Source organism: Carassius carassius, chromosome 24, assembly GCF_963082965.1.
Source record: "Carassius carassius chromosome 24, fCarCar2.1, whole genome shotgun sequence".
NCBI lineage: Eukaryota > Metazoa > Chordata > Actinopteri > Cypriniformes > Cyprinidae > Carassius > Carassius carassius.
In genome coordinates, this window is record NC_081778.1 from 17,412,912 (window position 1) to 17,434,315 (window position 21,404).

Genomic DNA, 21,404 nt, shown 5'->3' on the forward strand with positions numbered 1-21,404 from the left:
CAATATCAATATAAGGAAATGTTAAGTTAGATTGACTTCCCATATGGCATGTTGAATTAGAACATTGTGTCAAACTATAGCATATAAGTGTTTGAATAATATAAAATACATTATAAATCCTACAAGTAATTGTTAACTAGGCCATGGCTTTATTGCAGTTATGTTATCAACCAACTTTGCATGTGTGGATAATACAACCCCAAATTTGGGACGTTTTGTAAAATGCAATAAAATGCAACAAAGAAAAGATTTCCAAAGTTTTCACTGACCAGCATAAATGTATTTTGTAAATATGAAGAAATTTTGATTTTGATGGGTGCAACACACTCCAAAAAAGTTGGGAAAGAGGCATGTTTAACAAAGTGTAACATCAACTTTCCTTTTAATTACAATGTTTCATTTTTTGGGAAATGAGGATACTAATGTTTTGCCAGCAACATTTTTGTCTAGTCTCACTCAATACACGACTTGAGCTGTGAGAAATTAGATTTTTGATTTGTTTGACACTTTCTCATGAAATTTGGCATAAAATGATGAGCTTTGCTTGCAAAGACTGAGATGCTCCTTTTACATCCAAACATGACACCCTTCCCTATTACTTACTGTGAATTATTTCAAAACAGTTTAATTTAGATATTCTATAACCGTTTCACTTATATTTCGCCTCTGTCCCAACTTTTTTGGAGTGTGTTGCAAGAATCAAAATCTGTTAATATTTACAAAATACATTTATGTTGGTCAGTGAAAACTTTGGCAATCTTTTCTTTGTACTTTTGTACCCCAGCCCCAACCCCTCAATGTTTAAACCAAACCCTGACAACAGCAACTGAGCTCTGACCTTCTGTTTTCTTACTAACAGAACTGTTAACATTTATGCAGTTGGCAGACATTATTTTGGCAGACACTTTCATCCAAAGCGACTTAAATTGCATTCAACATTTAATCAGTTTTTTGGAAACAAAACCCATGGCCTTGGAAAGAAAATGATGCAAAGCAGATAAAGAAAATGACATTGTGCTTTAACTTATATTACCCACATTGGCATGTAATTATATAATATTTATATAAAATATAAAATTAAAAAGTAACTTTTTACAGCACTCAAAGACAAAAAAAAATACATCTGGGGGCAGTTGCATAACCACTACTTTAAGACTTAACTAGTTTGGCCAACTTCCAACTAGTTTCAAAAGTAACTTTCAAAAGTTACGACCAGTCTTGAAGAAAAAAAATGAGATGACTAACTCTTTATGACTAGTCTAAGCAGTTTATGCAAGCAGCCACTGATCTGAGCACCAGCTGACCTACAAAGTTTCTTTCATTTAATATATAATATATAAAAGCGAACAAGCATGTGCTTGTCTGAAGAGGAACAGTTTTTGTTTTTTAGATGAAATCACAGAATTTTGAACCTATATTTATTTTCATATATTTTTAGCCAATAATATGCTTCAGACATAATCTGTTTTATATTGTTGTACCTTTTATTTTTAATTGTAATTTAAACGCACAGTATGGAATTTTTGGCCACCAGGGGTCATCAATCAAAATAATAACATAAGACGTACTTTGATGACGTCGGGAAAGAGCGTAGGCTCATGGGAGTTGTTGTTCATTGGAACACGCGCTCTGTCGCTCCCCACATTCCTCACTCATTTTAACTGAGGCCGGCGACACACTGGATGCGTGGCGCAAGCGTTTTAGCTGCGTGGCGTGTCAGTTTTTAATTCGGCTCCCATGTTAATAGGTTAGAGCTTGCAGACTGCCTGTGTGAGCCGCGCGTCTCAGGCGCGGCTCAAGGCGCGCGGAAAACGCGTGCTTGCTAGAAATAGAACCGACGCCTATTTTTCACGCGACACGCACGCGTGTTGGAAGCGTTTCCAGGCAAAATATAATAGGAAAATATGTTTATATGTAATTTTGTACACAAATACATATTAATTCATGACATTTTGATGTTTGAAGTCTATAGGTTGACATAAATTCAGATATAAATGTAATTTAAAAAATAAATAAATAATTATCGATTTTCAAATATTGCACCTGTCAAACATCGTCTATTTTGCCGTCAATACTGTTGACGGTGTCCTTTATCAGTAGGCTTTATATTTATGTTCAACATGAAGTATAGATATTGTTGTCATGAAGACAAGAGCCTGGTCTGTCAGCGGTCTCCCTTCACCTACAGCAGCAGCAGCCTAGTATTTTGACAATCACGTCTTTTCGAACGGAGAGATATATGAATTATCAGACCCCTATCAAATCAATATTCCATCTAGCTAGTAGTAATATATGTATAAAACACAATATATGTTAAAAAAAGCTACTTTATCCAGCCAGATATAGAACACATGTAGATTTACATTATACTCTACATGAGAGCTAGACCGTCTGCGTTTTACACAAGACATCATCGTTTCACAAAATATACGGATAGATACAGTTAGCTGAATGGATCCATACCTGTTTATTAGAATGCAAACATCTCTCTGTAGTTTCAGCTTGTCACGAAGCTCTCTCTATCTTGGAAATGCAACTCCAATATTTACCCTTGTCTTGTTTGTTCTCTTGTCCCAAAACCTTCTCAGGTCATTTATTTCACCCGTACGTTTGCACTTCACAGAACGTGCAGGCAAAGCATAATCATGATCCATAACTAAGTTATTGATTGAAGTATAAATACGAATATAAACAATATAAATATAAAATATAAAAGTCTTGATCAAGGCTACCTACTACTTTTTCTTCTTCGTCTCGTCTTTGCTTCTGTTCTCCTTTGTATTTGGCGGTTCCGCAGGAAGTTAGATAAACTAGAGGGCTCAAAGTTTATATGACGCCATAGACGGGTGACAAAACGGAAATAAAGAAACGTGCCATGTCTTCTAATTAAACTATAATTTTCTCTGGATTTGAAAGTTCGTGGAAACTTTCGGGATAATGTAAGTACACAACTAAAAAATATATATAACATAGATATAGTGATATCTGCTATTTTTAAAGCAGAAAAATTACATATTGCGCCTTTAATGTTAAATCAGTTTCATGTTTATATGTCAGTTTTGGTGTATTAAAGATAAGAACGCTCTACTGAACCCTATGTCAAGATCAATACATATTGACTTACATAAGGATATGCCTGCTTGCAGTGGTTTTGAAAATGTTATCTGAACAGCATCTTTATTAATAACATCAGAATCCTGCTACTTATCAGTTTAATCAACAGTCAGTACGAACAAATTAATATTCGAATGCAAAGCCTTCACCATTTCATGATAGCAACTCAAATTTGTTTAAAGCTCAGTGTGCCCAAGAAGCTCCAAGAAGCTGATCTTCTTAAACATCTTGATCAATACAGCACACCATTCCAAAATGTGTAATTGAGAAGATAAAAATTACATTTGCTCTGTGGATAGCGATTAAGCGATTAATTCTTATATTGACGTCCGGGGCATCGAGAAGTGTTGGCCTTTACATTCAGCCTCCTTCCTCCCCTCGCTTTGTCTCCTATCTATCACAAAAAAACAACATTGTTGAGAATCTGAATCCATGCGGGGCAATTATGGCCTAAACACCAAAGCCTGTGTTGCTGGAGCTGTTTGTGTAATCATAGTAATTTTACCAAGATCTACTAATAATGGTTTTCAAGGCCTGTCCATAGCTGCTTTTAATTACCTTGCAAGCTTCTGCATTGATTCTTTTCCTTCATCTTTCCTGCTGCCCGCCACCCCTCCACCTCCTTTCTTCATCTCACTCGTTTATTAATATCGTAAAGCAATAACAACTGTGTCACAACCCAGATTTCGGGAGTATAATCAACGGGATTAATTCAAAGCCAGAAGACGTGTGTTTCCGCTTGCTTTCTCGGCTTTTCTTTTGGACCCTCATTCTCACGCACATGCACACGCATCATCTTCTTTTTGTTTTTCGTTTTCTGCCAACTCTCTTCTGAAAGGGGATTGTGAAGTACAAAATGAAGCGATTTAGCCCCTAGACAGGGAGAGAGAGGGGTGCAGGGTCTACTTGAGAAGAAACAAATGACGGCGAGCAGAGGTGGATGCTGGGACTTGGGGGTCGGGATGCTGAGTTAAACATGGAGGGATGAAAAAAGGAGTGGGAGTGGGAGTGAGAGTGAAGGACAAAATGCCCCTCTGGCTGCTGTTAAACCTGCCAGCACAGCCAAGACTTACCATAGCCCATAGTATGACAGCATGAAAGTGTGTGTGTGTGTGTGTGTGTGTGTGTGTGTGTGCCTACAGCATGTGGGCCGTGGGAGTGTGTGATGTTCTTAAACTTCAGGCCTCTTGGACTTTATGAGCATAACATACCACATTAGGCAGCATGGGAGTTTGAGTATGTGTGTGTTTGTATGAGCGCTAGCTGATTTAAACTAGCAGATGACTCCATAAAACTTTATAAAACATAAGGGAGTCAAATCCACCATCTGCATTCGTTCACAAGACCCCTGTGAGCTAGTGAAGACATGTAAAATGTAACTCAGGGTTAGCTTATAAGTCGCTTCATCCACTCCTGTCCAGAAATTCTGAGCGTGTGCCAGCTAGTCCAAGCCTGCTCAGAGTGTCTAAGTAAGAGTGTGTGAGCGCATCTGAATGCGTATGTGTGTCATTGTTCCCGCTGCAGCTGTATAGTTGGCAAAAAGTCTGGATGGTACTGCTCGGTTGGGATATTTCATGAGTGAATGAGGGCTCAGCTAGCCCTTTTATTTCCAGACTGCAGCCGGTTTCACTGGAGGACTGTTGTTTTTATAGCTCTTTTTATCCTCTCGTAGAGAGCCTTGTGACATATATGCAGTACAAATGAACTAAAACATTTTTGGGGGCTTTTTTTTTGAGCATGACTTGACTGAACTGCTGAAAAATGCATAAAGAAATCTGTTAAGGTAATGCCTTCAGGAAAATTCGAGTCAAACTGCAGCTCCAAATCATTCCTTGGCAAGATGCAAATAATTGTAATATATTCATCCCATGGTGCTTCATGTCCAGAGCAATGGCAGTTGTGTAAGAGTGTTTCTTCAACTACGAGATCTTTTAGCCCTGTGGACTTTTAGAAAGTAATCAGTCTTAAAAGTAACTATTTATACTTTCACTAGTTTATTTAATTTTTGATAAAACTACTAACAATCTCCAACCACAGGTATATTCTGTCATATTTTCTGAAAGTAATGAAAATTTCCACCACATCTCAAATGATGTATTGTGTTTAATAATGTTCTGTTGAAGGTGCTGGAAATCCATTTTTGGAGTAAAATAACCAATTTTTATAGCTACCATTTTATGCATCCTAAATACGCACAACTAAATTATATTTCACACTTAAAAGTGATATTTGCTTTGAGCAACCCCCCCCCCTTCTTTTTTCTTTCTTTCTCCATCATATTCATTGACACTTAAATAAGTTAAAATAAATGTTCTAAATAAATGTTATTATTATTCTAGCTTTAAACAACAGTTTTAATGTGAACTTTATATAACGACAAAATTTTTTTTTTAATTTGTTAAAACTATATATAATATAACTTTTACTATATGTATATTTCTCAGAGTGCATATGTGTGTGTGTGTGTGTGTGTGTGTGTGTGTGTGTGTGTGTGTGTGTGTGTGTGTGTGTGTGTGTGTATGTGTATGTGTGTGTGTGTGTGTGTGTGTGTGTGTGTGTGTGTGTGTGTGTGTGTGTGTGTGTGTGAGCGCACACACATGCAAGTGACCAGGCCATGCAGAGAAATGCATTCTGCATAATAATGACACAAGCACAATACTGTGTGTGTGAGAAAGAGCTGCACTTTTCTGAGCCAATGACTGCTAATGTCCCCAAGTGAATATTACACACACACATCCATACAGACCCAGTCAATCTCCCGCTATTGCCTTATTTGCACATAAACCTTACGCTATATTGCTTGGCAGAGAGACATAAAGGGCAATATATAATGGATAAAGAGATAAACTGGGCTTGAAGGAAAAGAAGGAAACTGATGGAAAAAGAGAAGGAAAAAGAATTGGAGCGAGTGAGACACGTCCATTTTACATTCCTCGCCATGACAATACTGCAGAGAGATGAGAAAATTAAAAATTGATGTGAGTAAATAGTTTTAAAAGTCACAAAAACTGAGCAATGACTTGAAATTCAGAGACAGCAACAGACAACTAGAAGGTGAGTAGAGAGGAAACATGAGACTTCTGAAAGTGAAACCAAAGAACTTCAGGGATGGAAGGAGTGATTGAAGGAAAATATGAACAAAACTGAGAGTGATAAACAGGCAGGGCGAGAGCAGAGGTAATGAGGGAGAACAAGGAATTTTGGTGGGCTGAAATAGAAAAGTGAAAAAGATCTGCTATAACAAAAATGCAGCACAGCACAGATGCAAAGTGCACACATCAGCAGATCGAGAGAGAAATTATAGAATTTAAAGAAAGAGCCAAAGAGAGACACTATTAAGTAAAGAAATTAGTGCTCTGAACAGAAATGGACTGGGTATAGGGACTCCTGAGCGAGGGAATCTGCAAGAAAATTTATGTTTCGAGAGGTTTAATTCGACACATTAATAACACATTAATAACACATGACTGTGTATGCTGTCTAATGTATAATGTTTTGGAGAGAATATTTCTGACCCTGATAATGCCAGGTAGTTATAGTTTATATGAAATGATTGTCTGATGCGAGTGCTCCAGCAGAAAATTCTCTGACCTGTAAACATATATTTTTAATATCAATTATATGTTGGACAGTTCTGCTGCTTTCAAACTGTGAACACTTTTTCTGTTTTTTTTTGTTTTTTTTTATTCAAATTATGTTTTTGTGTGTGTTTGTGGCATAGACTATATATTTGAGGAAGAGAATTGGGAAAGAAACATCTGATTAAGCAAAATCAAAGCATATTTGCTTAAGCATTAGTTGTTAGCTGCAGCCCTAAAAAGACAATAGAGAGCAGAGACACTAAAGAGGGATGGTGGTGTAACAATGTCTGTTGGAGGTGGAAATAGAACCACAACAGATTTTCTGTATGTAAATGAGCACAAAACAGCCGCCGGCATCAGATTTGGACACCTGGACTGAATTGCCTGCTACAGAGCACCTGGAGAACACACTCACAGCTTACCCTACAAAACATAGCCCACGGCAACTACCGTGAAAATCACTTTCCCCTACATCACAGATACCACATCATAACTTGAGCGACCAACAGGAGGAACAGCTACTGTACATGTAGAGATGTGTGTGTGTGTGTGTGTGTGTGTGTGTGTGTGTGTGTGTGTGTGTGTGTGTGTGTGTGTGTGTGTGTGTGTGTGTGCGTGTGTGTGTGTGTTACAGATAAAGCTGAGGAGGTCAGAAGCCAACAGGGAGTGAGAAACAGGGGAGTGAATGGTGAAAGTTGTTGAAAAGCTTAATATGACCAAAAAAAATCCATACGGGTGTCAGATCTGCAGCCTGAGTTTTCCTCCAGGACATGAAGCTAGAACACTTTTATAATGCCATTACCAGCCATATTAGAGACAATCGCCTCAAAATTAGGCCTTCCTTTAAAGGATAGTTCACCTTAAAGTGAAAATTCTAACATAATTTACTCATCCTCACATCATTCCAAATTTGTATGACTTTCGTCCTTTTGTGGAACATAGAAGATATTTTGAAAAAAAAATGTCCTTTCATCCATACAATGACAGTGGGTTCCAATGTTGTTTAGGACCCTACTGACTTCCACTGAATCAACCAAAACAGCTGAAACTTTCTTCCACATACTTCTTTTGTTTTTTACAGATGAAAGTCATACAGATCTGGAATGACATGAAGGTGAGTAATGGATGACAGAATTGTCATTTTTTGGAAAAACATATTTTACCCTGAAACAACTGCCGGCCTGTATCTGTTTTCTGTAAACGGAACCTTAATAACCAATTGTGTTAACTCCAACAACATCCACGTATGCACATAAATGTCGCTATCCATCTCCCACTATATAAGCAATCTTTTTTTAATTAGACAATTTCCTCCAGCTACCAGCTGCATTCCATAGAGCTTCATTAGTTCAACACAGAAACGGTGTAGGAGAATCATGCTTAATTAAAGTGGTATATACTGACCAATTCCACTCATCCTGAGGTGCTAGATGTTGATATTCACCTCAAAAAAGTGACTCATACAGATTTGTGTGTTTCCATCAGAAATTACTGTTAATATAACAGCTTGCACAGCAATGTGATTTCCCGGCGAGGCAGAGGGGGGTGTGAGTCATCCCACCTGTGTGCAAGAGATGATAACATTATTCCTTTTTCAGATGAGTTGCGAGATTGTCGAGCGCTCCAGGTTTGGTCTCGGGAGTACAAGAAACAAGACTTCCAAATCTCCTGCACAGCCACAGTCATGCCTGCAATCATTCAGACTAAAAACCTGCCTGTCTTTTTATGCATTATCCTATTCTCGCTAAGAGCTCTCAGGAGCTGAGTTCTTGCAGTCACCCATCGTCAAGGTCGCAAGTTCGGGATGTCTCAGCACCTCGCGCACACCCCTTGAACCGAGACAATCTCGGAAACGTAATCCATTGTTAGAGGAAGTAATCTCCTGCTATCGGAGCCTCGGGCCAATTCTGCCCAGCACTCCTGGAAGGACAAACTCTCCTTCTATCGGCAGAACAACAAGAAGATGACCTCACGGTCGCTACTGTTTTCTACCAAACAATAAGCAGTCTATACACCGCAAGCGCATACTAACAAGTGCTGCCCTTGTCCTCGAGCATGCCTTGAGATTTTAATTTTGGAAATACCAGCAACTTTTTGAAGCTTTTTGTCCTGTGGTATAAATTCATTACGGCTAATGAAGATTACCGCTTACTAATTATCCAAAATCAAAGGTTAACTCCCAAGCCTGAATTCGTTGTTCTCGGGTTGGGAAAGAGGACAGCGTTGTGCTGATGCTGCAGTCTTGGATGGTTTTGTACCGTCTGGCTCTCATCCATGCTTGAAGTGCTTATCAATCCTCTCAAATCACCTCAATTTGTTTTTAAAGTATTCTCCAGATAATCATTATCACTGAGAGTTTCCTGTTAGGGAACTCTATTGCCTGACCATGCAGTCGATCCTCTCAGTGTGGCCCTTGACCCGAAACAATGGTGCAGATCATTCTGAATACAGGGAAGTAATTACCTTCGTTTATGTGCCAGTTTTCAATCAGGTCCTCTCATTATATTCATAAAATAGAGATTACTAATATATTTTAACATTTGAACTGAGGCAGCAAACATCATGCAGATTTTGATACAGCATTCAGCTATTTGAATTTGATTGTAAGGTAGAGACTTAAAATTCATATATGACTGTTATTGCTAACTAGAAAAACAGAGTTGGTCAAGACAACTTTGACCTTAAATGTTTTTAAAACAGTAAAAAAGCCTTGAAGTTGTAAGGATGGATGGATGATGATAGATAAGTAAAAAAAAAATTGCATTTTGTGGACCAGGATGAAAGAACAATTCACTTCCCAGAATGCAATTCAGTGCATTCTGTCTCTTTCTGTCATTGCAGTCGGGGCTAGTTTTCTTAACTAAAACTGGGACTTTTTTTTTTCCAGTTACCTTTAAAAAGTTTCAGTTATCTGTACCTTTGTTAATTGAGCTGAAATAAAAAAAGTTATCTAGGCAACTAGCTGAAATAAGTCTGAGCACTAAAATTAACTAGAAATAAACAAAAACTCAAGCCAAACTAAAACTAAACTGAAATTTAAAAAAAAAAAATCAACAAAAGAAAACTAAAAAAAGATACAAAAATTCAAATGAAAAATGAAAACATTAACGCTACTTCAAAATATGAATTACAAAAAGATTATAGTAAACAAATAATACTAAAATGACACTAGTTTCTAATTTGATTTCATGTGGCGTGTGGCTAATTCAATTCAAATTCACATTCATACTGTATATTAAAAAGGAAGCCAATTCTTCCGTTCTGAATGTTGCACAATCCTGCAACTCTCATTTAGCAGCCACCTGCCGAGCGCTTCAGTGGGCATATCAGTGAGAGCAGAAGACTGGGATGGAAGTGTGATTGTGTTTGTGTGTGTGAGCGCTTCACCCCTGACCTGCCACTCAGCTCCAGACGGGTGGGTGGCCTGCAGTAAAATGTCCTCATTGATCATCTGTTCTCGCTTTGTAATGGTGCCATGTTTCTGCTGTTTGCAGTCACCTATACAACTAGTAGTTTCCACACAAGTACTTACTCTGGTCTTTCTCTCCTTCTTTAATGTTCCCACTGGATCTTTTAGCCTCCACTGATGTGTTGCTCTTTCTTCCCTGCGATTCTTCGACGATCTCAGTTGTTTCTTTTTCTTCCCTCCATCTCTTGTTCTCCATTCTCCTCCATCAAGTCTGGTGCTGTGCACACTAGCCTCTTTAACTTCCCATTCTCCACTGTTTCACAGACCACTGAACTGTGTAGTGTAGGTGCTGAGACCTTCACGCTGTTCTCCTTTAAACCTTCAGCCTTTTTTCCTGCCTCTCTCTTCCCTTGCAAATATGTACCATGGTAACTGGGTGTTTCTTCAACCATGAGCACTTCTGGCCCAGAGGACATTTAGAAAATGTACTCTCTTAAACACTTTTCACACTCACTAGTTTGTTTAATTTCTCTACTAACGTTGTTCAATGGTGTTTATAAATGCATCAAAGAAAATGTTTTGCCATTTTTTTCTGAAGGTCATGAAAATTCCTACCACAATGTAATTCCAACTCATCTCAAATGAGACATGAAACATGTGGAAATAACATTTTGAAAAGCATTTTTTAAATTAATGTCTGGCTCATTTACCTTAGATAAGATTTTACAGTACTGTATGTATCTTAAAAGTGAGGTCTTCTAGACATGAAATCCATTCGAAAAGCAGCAAAAATAAATGAAGGGATAGTGAAATGTTTCCAAGACAGTTGGCCTTCACGTATAACGTATATAACAAAAAAGAAAAAACCTTAACTCTACAGTTTAAACAATCATCCCCAGGGACATAAAAGTGCTCGAAGTTGAAGAGACCCCCAGCTATGGTATTTTGGTCATTTCCCATTCATTTTCCCCATCTTCTACACTGGATTTCCTACCCTACCTCTTACAGTGCCTATCAATAAAAGTGCCAAAAATTCTATAATAACTAGAAAAATTGAAATCTATGATTAGAATTCCTTTGAAGGTTCTTATTCAGTCCTTTAGCAACTTCTATGCCAACAGCATCACCAAACAAAATTGTTTCAGGTAACAAGGTTAACACGACGATCTTCCAGCAAGCTCAGGTGCCTCTACCAAATAATTAAGTCAACTCCAAAGGAGATCTGATCTGATCTTTTTTTTTTTTTTTTAATGCATAGTAATAGCCATGTGAAAGAATATACATATTTTTATCACTCTAACTGGCACTAGACATTATTTAATTCTTTTAATAAAACATTTCCAAAGTAAAAATTTATTTTGTATTAAATATGATGTGGTTTCTTTAAGTGAACAATATGAGCAACTTTTTGAGCCGTTTTCTCAGACGGCTCTCAGCCTTTTTTTAACCTTATTAATTCAAGACAAAATAATGGTCATTTTTTTATTTGTTATATGGCACACCGTGTTCCATTTTGAGTATTATTTGTTTATTATGGTTTGTTCTGTATAGCTCACTAACATTCTGTAATAGTGTTTTATGTTACAATTAGGTTTTTATTACAAAAATATGGTATTTTGTAAAGATTTATGAAGCCAGAAATATGACAATGTGTAAATCTGAATTATAGACAAGTGTCATTTAGCAAAACGGAATATGACGTGGCACTGACAAATTGGCTGAATTATAAAAGCCAGAATTGGTACTAAATAAAGAAACTCTTGGGAGCCGAAAGAGCTTATTCTTGCTGAGCTGAGCCAAATGATCAGATCTAAACTAGTATCAACCTGACTGCTTTCAGACAGGTTTCCTTGTGTCTAACATTGGCAAACAGATAGCCCCGCCCCCAAACTCCTTTCACACCACTGGCGATGTTGAACTGGTCGGAAGGATGCTTCAACAAACAGTACAATGTTTGGACATTTTGCTGCAGTGCCACGCCGTTTACATATTTTCTGTTTATTAAAGTTGTCTCCACTGGGATTAGAGATGGTTTTTAAACTTCTAAAAACACACACTTTGGCTTCCGATAAAGGAAAATAAGTCAAAAATCCCTCTCGTCCAATCCCCTCTTCTCCTCTTTCAATCTCTCTCTCTCTCTCTCTGGGCTAGGATGTGCTGTGGTCAGATTTGACTCGCGTCTCAGAAACACCTGTCCCCAGTGAGAGCTGCTCCCTCCAGCCCTCTGCGCTCATCCACAGCCTCATTATCACCTCCACGCTCTTCACATCATGTAATCGGTGCAGGCAGCATTAGTTTCCCTCTCAAGAAGCTACGAAGCCTTTCACACACACTCCATCTGGAGCAGGGGCCCATTTTAGTTCTAATGGGCCCTTCATGCAATCAAACATAGAGGGCTTTAGTTGCACTTAAAACTCCTGTAATTACCGCAAAAGGGGTAAAAAAAGGGGGCTGTTAAACAAGCACAGGGCAGAGTTTGCAAAGTCATGGCAACTCTGTCCCCTGTACGGAGGAATGTTCACCTCTGTGACAATCAACCACAACATCCACTTAAGTCTGGCTCGCTCTCCTCTCCACCTCTCTTTTCATGTCTCAGAGCCTGTCTTTCATTTCTCTCTCTCTCTACATGAGCAGCTCTGTTCTCTCGAAGATAAAATTCCAAAAGGTGATTTTCTTGCTGTAAAAGAGAACACAACTGAAAGAATTTAGCTCATGATTTTAGGATATTGCCAGAGTGAGAGATGATTAAAAGTACATATTTTTTTAAATCAACTAGTCACAAATATTTTAAATATTATCTGAAAAATGTTCACACTCTAACAAAAAAGTGCAAGAATGTAGAACAATGTACTGTATTAATATGAAGGATTCTGCACTGCATTGGATTGTGTTTTAGGGTTAACAGAAATGTGGGTAAAATTAATGGATAATGTCCATGCAGATTTTTAGGGCTAAAAGTGATATTTAAAAAAAAGAAGAAGAAGAAATAAATGAAAACTTAATTCTCAGTTAATCAGTTAATTAAAAGTGATATTTAAAAAATATTTGTAATTCACATTTTAACTTTGACAGCCCTAAAAAAATATTTTCCCACAAATCGACCCCTTTTTTGCTGTCCCATGTGGGTCCCTGTACCTAAAATTGGAAAGCCTCCATAGAAAGTATTTTACGGTTAATTAAGAAATTAAGAGTCATATCTGGGGTCCTTGTTTTTTTTTTTAAGAATTCAAACCCCCACGTTACTGTGACCCACCCCTTGCTAAAATACCATTTATCTTAGTACTCAAAAAAACTCATTTGAGATTACTAAATTTCTATCTGGTTCTCAAGCTGTGAAATAAAGACTAAGAAACAATGCATATTCTGCAGTCTTATTCTCCATGCTGAGAAAGACATAGTCAGGCACCAGACAGCAAATCTGCCACTCAGACGTCTCACAGGACAAAATGAAGAAAAATTAGATCTGATTCAGACTGCACTTCACATCCGAAGTCTGAATTATTGACACCTCATGTCTGGTGAGGTTTTGCCTTCTCACAAGTGACACAGACAGAATCGGGTCCTGAACGAACAGGCACATTTCAATAATTCACACTTATCAGAGAGCAAGCACTTAAATTCCCACAATGACTGTGCTTGCATTCAATCAAAGCGAGCTGCAGAAACAGCTTGAGAGTGATAACCCTGAAAAATAAGCCTGTTTAATTGGTGCACATTTCTGAGTGTGCTTCATTAGGATAATAGTCGTTCTTTTGGGAGAGATGGATGATTTTTGGTTTCATTACAGCGCTGTGCTGGCCGTGCTCAATAACATTTGGAGTCAACTTGACCACAAGCGTCTTATTCATTATTTCTGTCATTTAAAAAACGCACAGTCTTCCAATAACCATCTCTTCAGTACTGAAATGAGACATAAAGTATTGCGTCTAATATGAATGACCGCAGGCAGGCAGGCGATGAGAGCGAACAAGAAAATGAAAGGAGTGTCTAATCAGTCAAATCAGATTGAAGATAATTACGGTGAAATATAGTTACCGAAACATGCCACCTGCGACAAACCAAGCCTGTGTAACGGCTCAATAAAACACAAAGATGAATCCAGCCCTTCCTTGAAATGATTTAAAATAGATCTATTCCTCCCTGTTTATCGCATCACCCTTAAATTACAGGTGTTCACGAGTTTTAGCACACATATGATTATTACTCGCCTTTTCGCTTTTCTATCTTCTGTGTTGTTGCGTAACAAATAGGATCTCTAAAGGAACATCTGTTTATATAGGACTATAAAATGTGTAATCTATTACAGTGATAAGAGAAAGCCAGGTAGGTACGTAACAGTCTGCCACCAGCTTTCCCTCTATATATCGTCTTTATTCGTCTATTCTGAGCCTGGGTTTAGAGTTCGCTGTGAAATGAGAGTAAAAATAGGAAGCGTGTACATGAAGGCTTTACTACATGTCTGTTTTTAACATACTGGTAGGAGGGCTTCCATTGCAATTAAATGTCAACCTTTTTATTTTACTGCGGGAATTACACAACCATACACTGGAATCAAAGGATAAACCTTGGCTTAAGATAAAGGCTTCCTCATGGCATTACAGAACAAAGTGTCAAGTGAAAATACCAATTTCTGTCCTACATGCACTAATCCTATAGCTACCCTACATAATGCACCAATCTGAATAAGACTAGGAAATCAAAAGCTCAAAACAAAAGACAAACTTGATTTCCATGCCCCATATATTCAGGGCCCCAGACTAAAAAATGGCTTTTTTAGTTAACAAAATGTTCAATAAAGACTGTTTTTCAGAAGTAGTGTGGTTCCCATTTTATTCTGACCATATTTGTGTCATCCTTTTTTCTTTTTTTTTCTTTTTTTAAACATTTATCACAACTAATATCTATATTAAATAACAAATAATCATTCCTGGTCATGTCAAATCAGATATAACTGAAAAAATTAATCATGGTTTAGAGTGGTAACTCTGATGAATCTAATTCAGACTCATTAAAAAGAACTACTTCATAAGAGTCATTTATTTACAAATCAGACATCGAGTCATTCTGTTCATTGTTGCATTACTCACTTACGATTCACTGAATGAGTTTGATTCAAACCACTAACTCACAACCTAGTTTTGTGAATCTTTTTGAATGACTCATTAAAAAGAACCAGTTCATAAGAGTCATTTATTCACAAATCAGACATCAAACTAATGCTGTTCATTAGTGTAAAAAAAACTAATAATAACTGCCAAAACTGCATATGGATCCACAAAGTTTTATCAAATGTTGCCAATGGCTATTACATTTTAAATTATTATTTTTTATTTATTATTATTTGTTGCATTTGAAACCATTTGCAAGTATGAAGCTCTGATTTACTAAAACAATGGATGTTTTTAAACCTTTAGCCACATGACTAGTTATATCAAACTATATAATAAGACAACTATTATAACTACAATATGTAATTGCATTTTACTGAAATCCCTATAAATTATCTTAAACTGTGCAGCTATTTTTATACTTTTTTTTCAATTAGGAGGCAATTTGGCCCTCCAGCAGAAGCAACATTGACAGAGACCCAAAAAATGATGAAAACAGATTTAAACGAATGACTTTCATATTGCTTGCCATCAAATAAACAAATAGAGATGATTATCTGTGTAGAGCCAGTGATGAGAGGGGACAGGCAAAGAATGCAGCATGCAGAATGCTCATGTGTGTCAGTCAGACAGCACTGCAAAAAAGGGCATGCAGAGGGAGAGAGATGGAGAGAAAGACAATGAGAGAGAGGCAAAAAGAGAAAGAAGGGCTCAGATGGAGAACACAGCATGAGTCTGCAGGCCTGTGCCCAAGGGACACACACAGTCACTGAGCCTAGTACATTTAGTATTTGTTGAGCTGGGGGGAGGGGCAGTTTTACACACACCTCCACACACACACACTATTCTATATGTTTCTTTTCTCCTCTCTCAGGCTATGATAGAATGGTTTCTTATAGGTTCAAGTCTCTTCCTCTCATTATCCCAGTCACTCCATCTGTTTCCCTGGCAGTCTTCTACTTTTCCACCCCATTTACATCTTTACCTCTCGTTCATTGTCTATTTCTCTCTTTTTCATTCTGCTTCAGTAAGTACAAAAATCATTTCATCTCACACACTTTCCTTTTTTTTTCCTCCCCATTCTCTCTTCTCCATCTCTTCCTCTTGCTGCAAACTAACTTTTCCAACGTTTCTCTTTGAAAACAGGAATGAAGATATGGCAATCTGATATAAAGATTCTCTATTGATTTAAATGAAGAAGAAGGGGTGTGATAATCAGTTGTCTCCATCCTTCTTATCCCCAATCCCCCCCCCCTTATTTTACCTTGTGTCACTTGGGAGTTTAATGACAGTCATCTCCATAGCTCCCTCTTGACCCCCAAGGTTCAAATGAAGAGACAAACTGACATTTGACCAATGAGTAAACATACATAAACCTATAAACCCAAAGCCTATGACCACTAAAATACAATTATACACATTTCTACATACACAACCACATAAAGCAAGAATAGCAATGTTAGCTGTACAGAAAAAAAACACAAGCCTGCCAGTAGTTTGGACCACATATAGTTACTGAAATTTAACAAATGGATGCTTTTATAGTCTCAAACAGATAAATATGCTAATATTGTTTATATATAGAATTCGAAACATGAAGTGAGGAACTACCATTTAGCTTTTTTGGCCCCATTTTACTATGGCTTTACTATTCAAATTTGAATGCATTAAAATGTACATATTCTGTACATTACACTATTGTTGCAGTTTCCATGAAAATATGTCATGATTTGAATTAATTTTGTAAAAAATATATTTTTAAAAGTCAGAGCGTTTTGTTTTCGCTTTGAATGGGTTTCTCTCCCTAGTAGTGAGAAAACACGAAGTGGAAAATATGTAGAGTGATTCTATTTTGAATGCTGCTGGCAAGAATAAGAAATAATGGTCATTCCCGTTCACCTACTGTATACACGATTATAGACCGGTATTTTGTCTTTACGTTGCTTGGTGAAGCGCCAATAACCGCCTGATTTGCTTTGTTTTTTTGAATATATACGAACTACCTGACGATGTTTCTCCAATGTAAGTTATAAATGGGTTGATGATGGAATTTATATCACAAAAACGGATGCGATTCACCCGTAGGCACGAGTTAAAGACATGTTCTTTTTGTCCCAGGCTATTTTCGCTCTTGCTTTAATAATTATTAATTTGAGCATCATCTTACAAACAGATGGCACAGCTTGAAGAGAAGAATTAAACGGCCAGCTAGTATCTTCAAGATGCTCTTGTAATCCAAATCCCTGGACAACGGCAGGTGCACTTATCATGCGATGGCAAGCATGAAATACGCGGCCCGTGTTGGGATTTGCTCTGACAGTCTTGTATTTGAGACTGATTTGGGACAGTAACCCTTGCGCAGGGGAGCCCAGTGCGGGACCTCCGAGCAGCGCGAGCGTGATTATGGTACCTGCGCTCTTGTAGCCTACAGACTGTCGCAATGGCCATATACGTAGGCTGCACGTACATAGTAACAAAAAGGGTGAAAACCGGAACAGAAAGAACTTTGAGATAAACAAAATTTCCCTTTCTTATAAATGGCTAAAACGGAAGATAACATGATTTCTAACACATGTAACACTGCCGATGTGCTGGACCCACGTAGAGCATGTTGTAGGCGATGTATATGCCTCTGTATTTACATATATGGCTATTCAATACAATCTCGCGATGGCAACATTAATTAACAGATGAATAGTTCTCTCTAATGAAACATCTGTCCGCGTTCAAGGCAAGTTCACTTTCTAAAGTGTTCATGGACTGAATAAAATAATCTTACCTGTCTGCGAATAGGACAGGAGCAGTAGGAGAGAAAGAGGAGCGCAGTACTTCCAAAAAGAAGAAAATGCCATCATGTGTGTTATTCCGATCTCTCTGGTAATTCCTTTCCCTTTGACAGGAATTAGAATAACATGTGCGCGCAGGCTCTCATCTACGAGTTATGTCTTTTCTCAACTCCAGTGTTAGCTGGAATCGTTGTGTATTGCATACTAGTAGCCTACTCACACATGCACACTCAGTCTGCTACACTACTCAGAATGAAAGGTGGAAATGTAGCAGGGCCGGTTTTTCTTGGCCTCAGCCACAACCAATCGGATTTGACAATGACCGCGGCGCAACACCAAATCATGGGCGGGGTAAAGTAGACCTATCATATTATAAAAACCAATAACCGTTTGTTTTTATCAAAAAGACAATGTGCTATACAGTTCATAGCGCTATAACAGCTATTGGAACGAGTCCCAGCCTCCAAATGAACCGCTCTTTATATTAACTTGATGAATTACAGTGGCGATCAATAAAGTTTTGAATGTTTTATATAAATAATCCGACTTTACTGGAAGACTGAGCTTTTAAATGAATCTCTAGCGTGTAATGGGGAGTCAGTCAGCAGAGATAAATGACAGAATCACTGGCCGGACCAATTCAGAACAAGGAATTAGAAAGTGATTCATTCAACTAGCCTATGTGACATGACGGACAGAATCAACGCGATCATTAGCAACCAAGCTGGGATGAAACCAGCACGAGCGCGACTTAAACATCTTCCTCGAACTCACTTCACTGGCGTAATTAAAACCTAAAACAATACATGGGCTTTAGTTTAGTTAACGTTGAGTTTGTATTCAGAGACATCATGTGGTGATTTACAGGAATAACATTTAGGTTTTCGTGTGTCTCTGAGGGCTAGTTGTCACAATTTTAGTCTAGAAAATGTTTTTCATTTCTTAATATTACTGTAAAATCTTAAATACAGAAAAAGTTTGAAAACTGTTATTGTCCAGGGGGGTAAAATGATTCCATAGAACACACTTTGAAGTTTTTTGGATTTGGGTAAATTGTCACATTAAATATGCTTTAACTAGTTACAGGCTTTTCAGCAAAATGTAAACAATAAACAACAATTATTAAGCACAAATATTCAATTTAAAAATACATTTAATATTGCAGACTCAAACTGAAAAACATATGCTCCAACCTATTTATGAAAATATGCTAGGCCTATTGTCTTGACGACTTAATTCAGCTTTTAGGTTCAAATCTGCCTAGTTATACTCGCTTCTTAGAATGGAAAAAAATATATGGGATTTTAATCAGGAGGACATAATTCATAACAATTATGTTAATTTAAGAGACAAATAGCCTTCCTTATATTATCTGAAACACAGGCTTTGAGCGTCAGATACAAATTACATTCATTTGAACATGACCGCATGTTTGTGGTAGATGAAATCTCAGGTGTTAAATTATGCAATAGCAGCAGGAAAACACAACCTGTAAAAAGAACTACAGGCTTACTGGCTGCTCCATATTATGCCTTGTTTTTGCTGTTGCCTATTATATATATTACTCCTTTGTCCAATTATAATCAATCGTAAGAAACACTTCTAGAAGACTATGGTCACAGACAAGCTGACCATCACAGAGTCCCTATGCAGGATCAAAACATTTGTTAGCTTCCATGGTTGCCAGAGTAGTTTATAATTGGCAAGCACACATCAAACCTTTTGGAAGCCTTTGGTCCGAGCATAAATAATTCGAAAAGCAGAAACATGTATACAAAGGAATCTGCAAACCATTTAATTGAGACAAGCACCTTAGTTGAGAACCTTGAGACATGAAATATATTATTTCCACACATCAGTATTTCTAATACTAAATTGCATCTCATGGCATTTTGAACTCAACTATTTATTTAGATCCCTTTGAGTAAACAATGATGGGGGGAGGCGGTTTCTGTTAGTACAGCTCTAAAACTGCAAGAGAACGGTGCTTTCAGACTTCTCTTTTATAAAAAAAAGTCCATTATCTAGATGATGTAAATGTGAAATGCGTGACCCTTTGGAGATTTTCCTGCTGCAGGCCATTTACTTTGAAGAGCCCCAAGAGAAAGCAAAATTTCAAAATTGGATTTTTCTTTAGGTCCATATCAATTTCAGATGTCTGTACTCCAAAGAGCTCGCCATGCTAATATATCCTCTTGTTCAAGGACTTTATGAATAACCACTGGATAGGAAGAGAGATATGGAATAATTTGTGTAATAATATTGTTCTTGTTGTATTCCATGGCTTGTACCTTCATTAATGAACTGTCATCGTTAAGGCACACAAAACACAGTTATTAATGGTGGCCTCTGGTCAGCCGCACACTGTAATAAAACCACACGAAATTAAACACAAATATAGCAGACAGAAGAAAATGAGTAGCTATGATTAAGTTTACAGCGATTAACTGCTAAGGTTAAAGCATTGGAGGGTAAAATTAAGAAACAGTTGTGATGTGGTGACTAAGTATGCAGGCATTTCCAGTTCTTGTTGTTTGTGGAAATGTCAAAACAAATCAGGCTTGTGGCAGCATGTAAAGATTGTGTCACATTTTAAAAAATTATATACCTCAGGACTGCCTCCAGGCCTTTTTAGCTATGGATTTGTTCTTCTTTTCTGTTGTATTCAAATAGTTCTCTGACACATTTCTAGTTTCCACCTTTATTATTAGACTGGACAGAAATATTCTTACCACCCACTGAAAGACCAAGGTAAAATACAGGTCCAGAATATATATATATATATATAATACTATATATAGTATTATTTCATACAGTATGTGTATAGCTATGGCTACATGTATATTGACGGTTCCTGTACTTGAATTTGATTGGGCAAGTAACATTTCAATTACTAAATCATTTACTGAAACTATTGATGAATTATTTTATTTATCCTGTGGAAAAACATTTTTTTTAGTGTGCCTCATATGTGAGCTGGGTGCATTTTGAAGGCCTTAAGGCCAAACTAACTGACTGTGTATGCATTATGGGCTACGTGACTGCAATTATGAAAGGAAAATACACAAGGAAGTACTGAAGATGGGAGATGCTACGGTATGAAATCGTCCTGTGCAGAAATAGATAATGTGTGTAAAACTCATTAAAATCCTGACAGCTCCTTAAAAATCCTAACATGTATAAGCCTCTGCAACCTTGGGCACCCGGAAAGTTGTAGATAAGAGAAGTTATCTTTTGAAAAACACACTAGCAGGTGGTTTACTACAATGAAAGCAAGTATTATGAAATCTAATAAACAATTGTGGAAAGTACCAGGAATTACGTTGCAAAGAATGGTCTGAACGCTCACTGGACAATGACAGATAACAAAATTGACATAGACAAATTGAGATGTCCTGGCAGCTTT

General features: G+C 37.4%; 1 protein-coding gene across 1 annotated transcript in view; it reads right to left on the reverse strand.

The window, feature by feature from the left end:
- LOC132103008 (cell adhesion molecule 4-like) overlaps positions 1-18,305 on the reverse strand; it is a 126,458-nt gene extending 108,153 nt beyond the window's left edge. Inside the window, exon 1 of the mRNA XM_059507791.1 lies at positions 17,992-18,305. Coding sequence (XP_059363774.1) covers positions 17,992-18,067 — 76 coding nt within the window. The 5' untranslated portion in view covers positions 18,068-18,305. The remainder of the gene's footprint in view (positions 1-17,991) is intronic.
- Between the last annotated feature and the right edge of the window lie 3,099 nt (positions 18,306-21,404).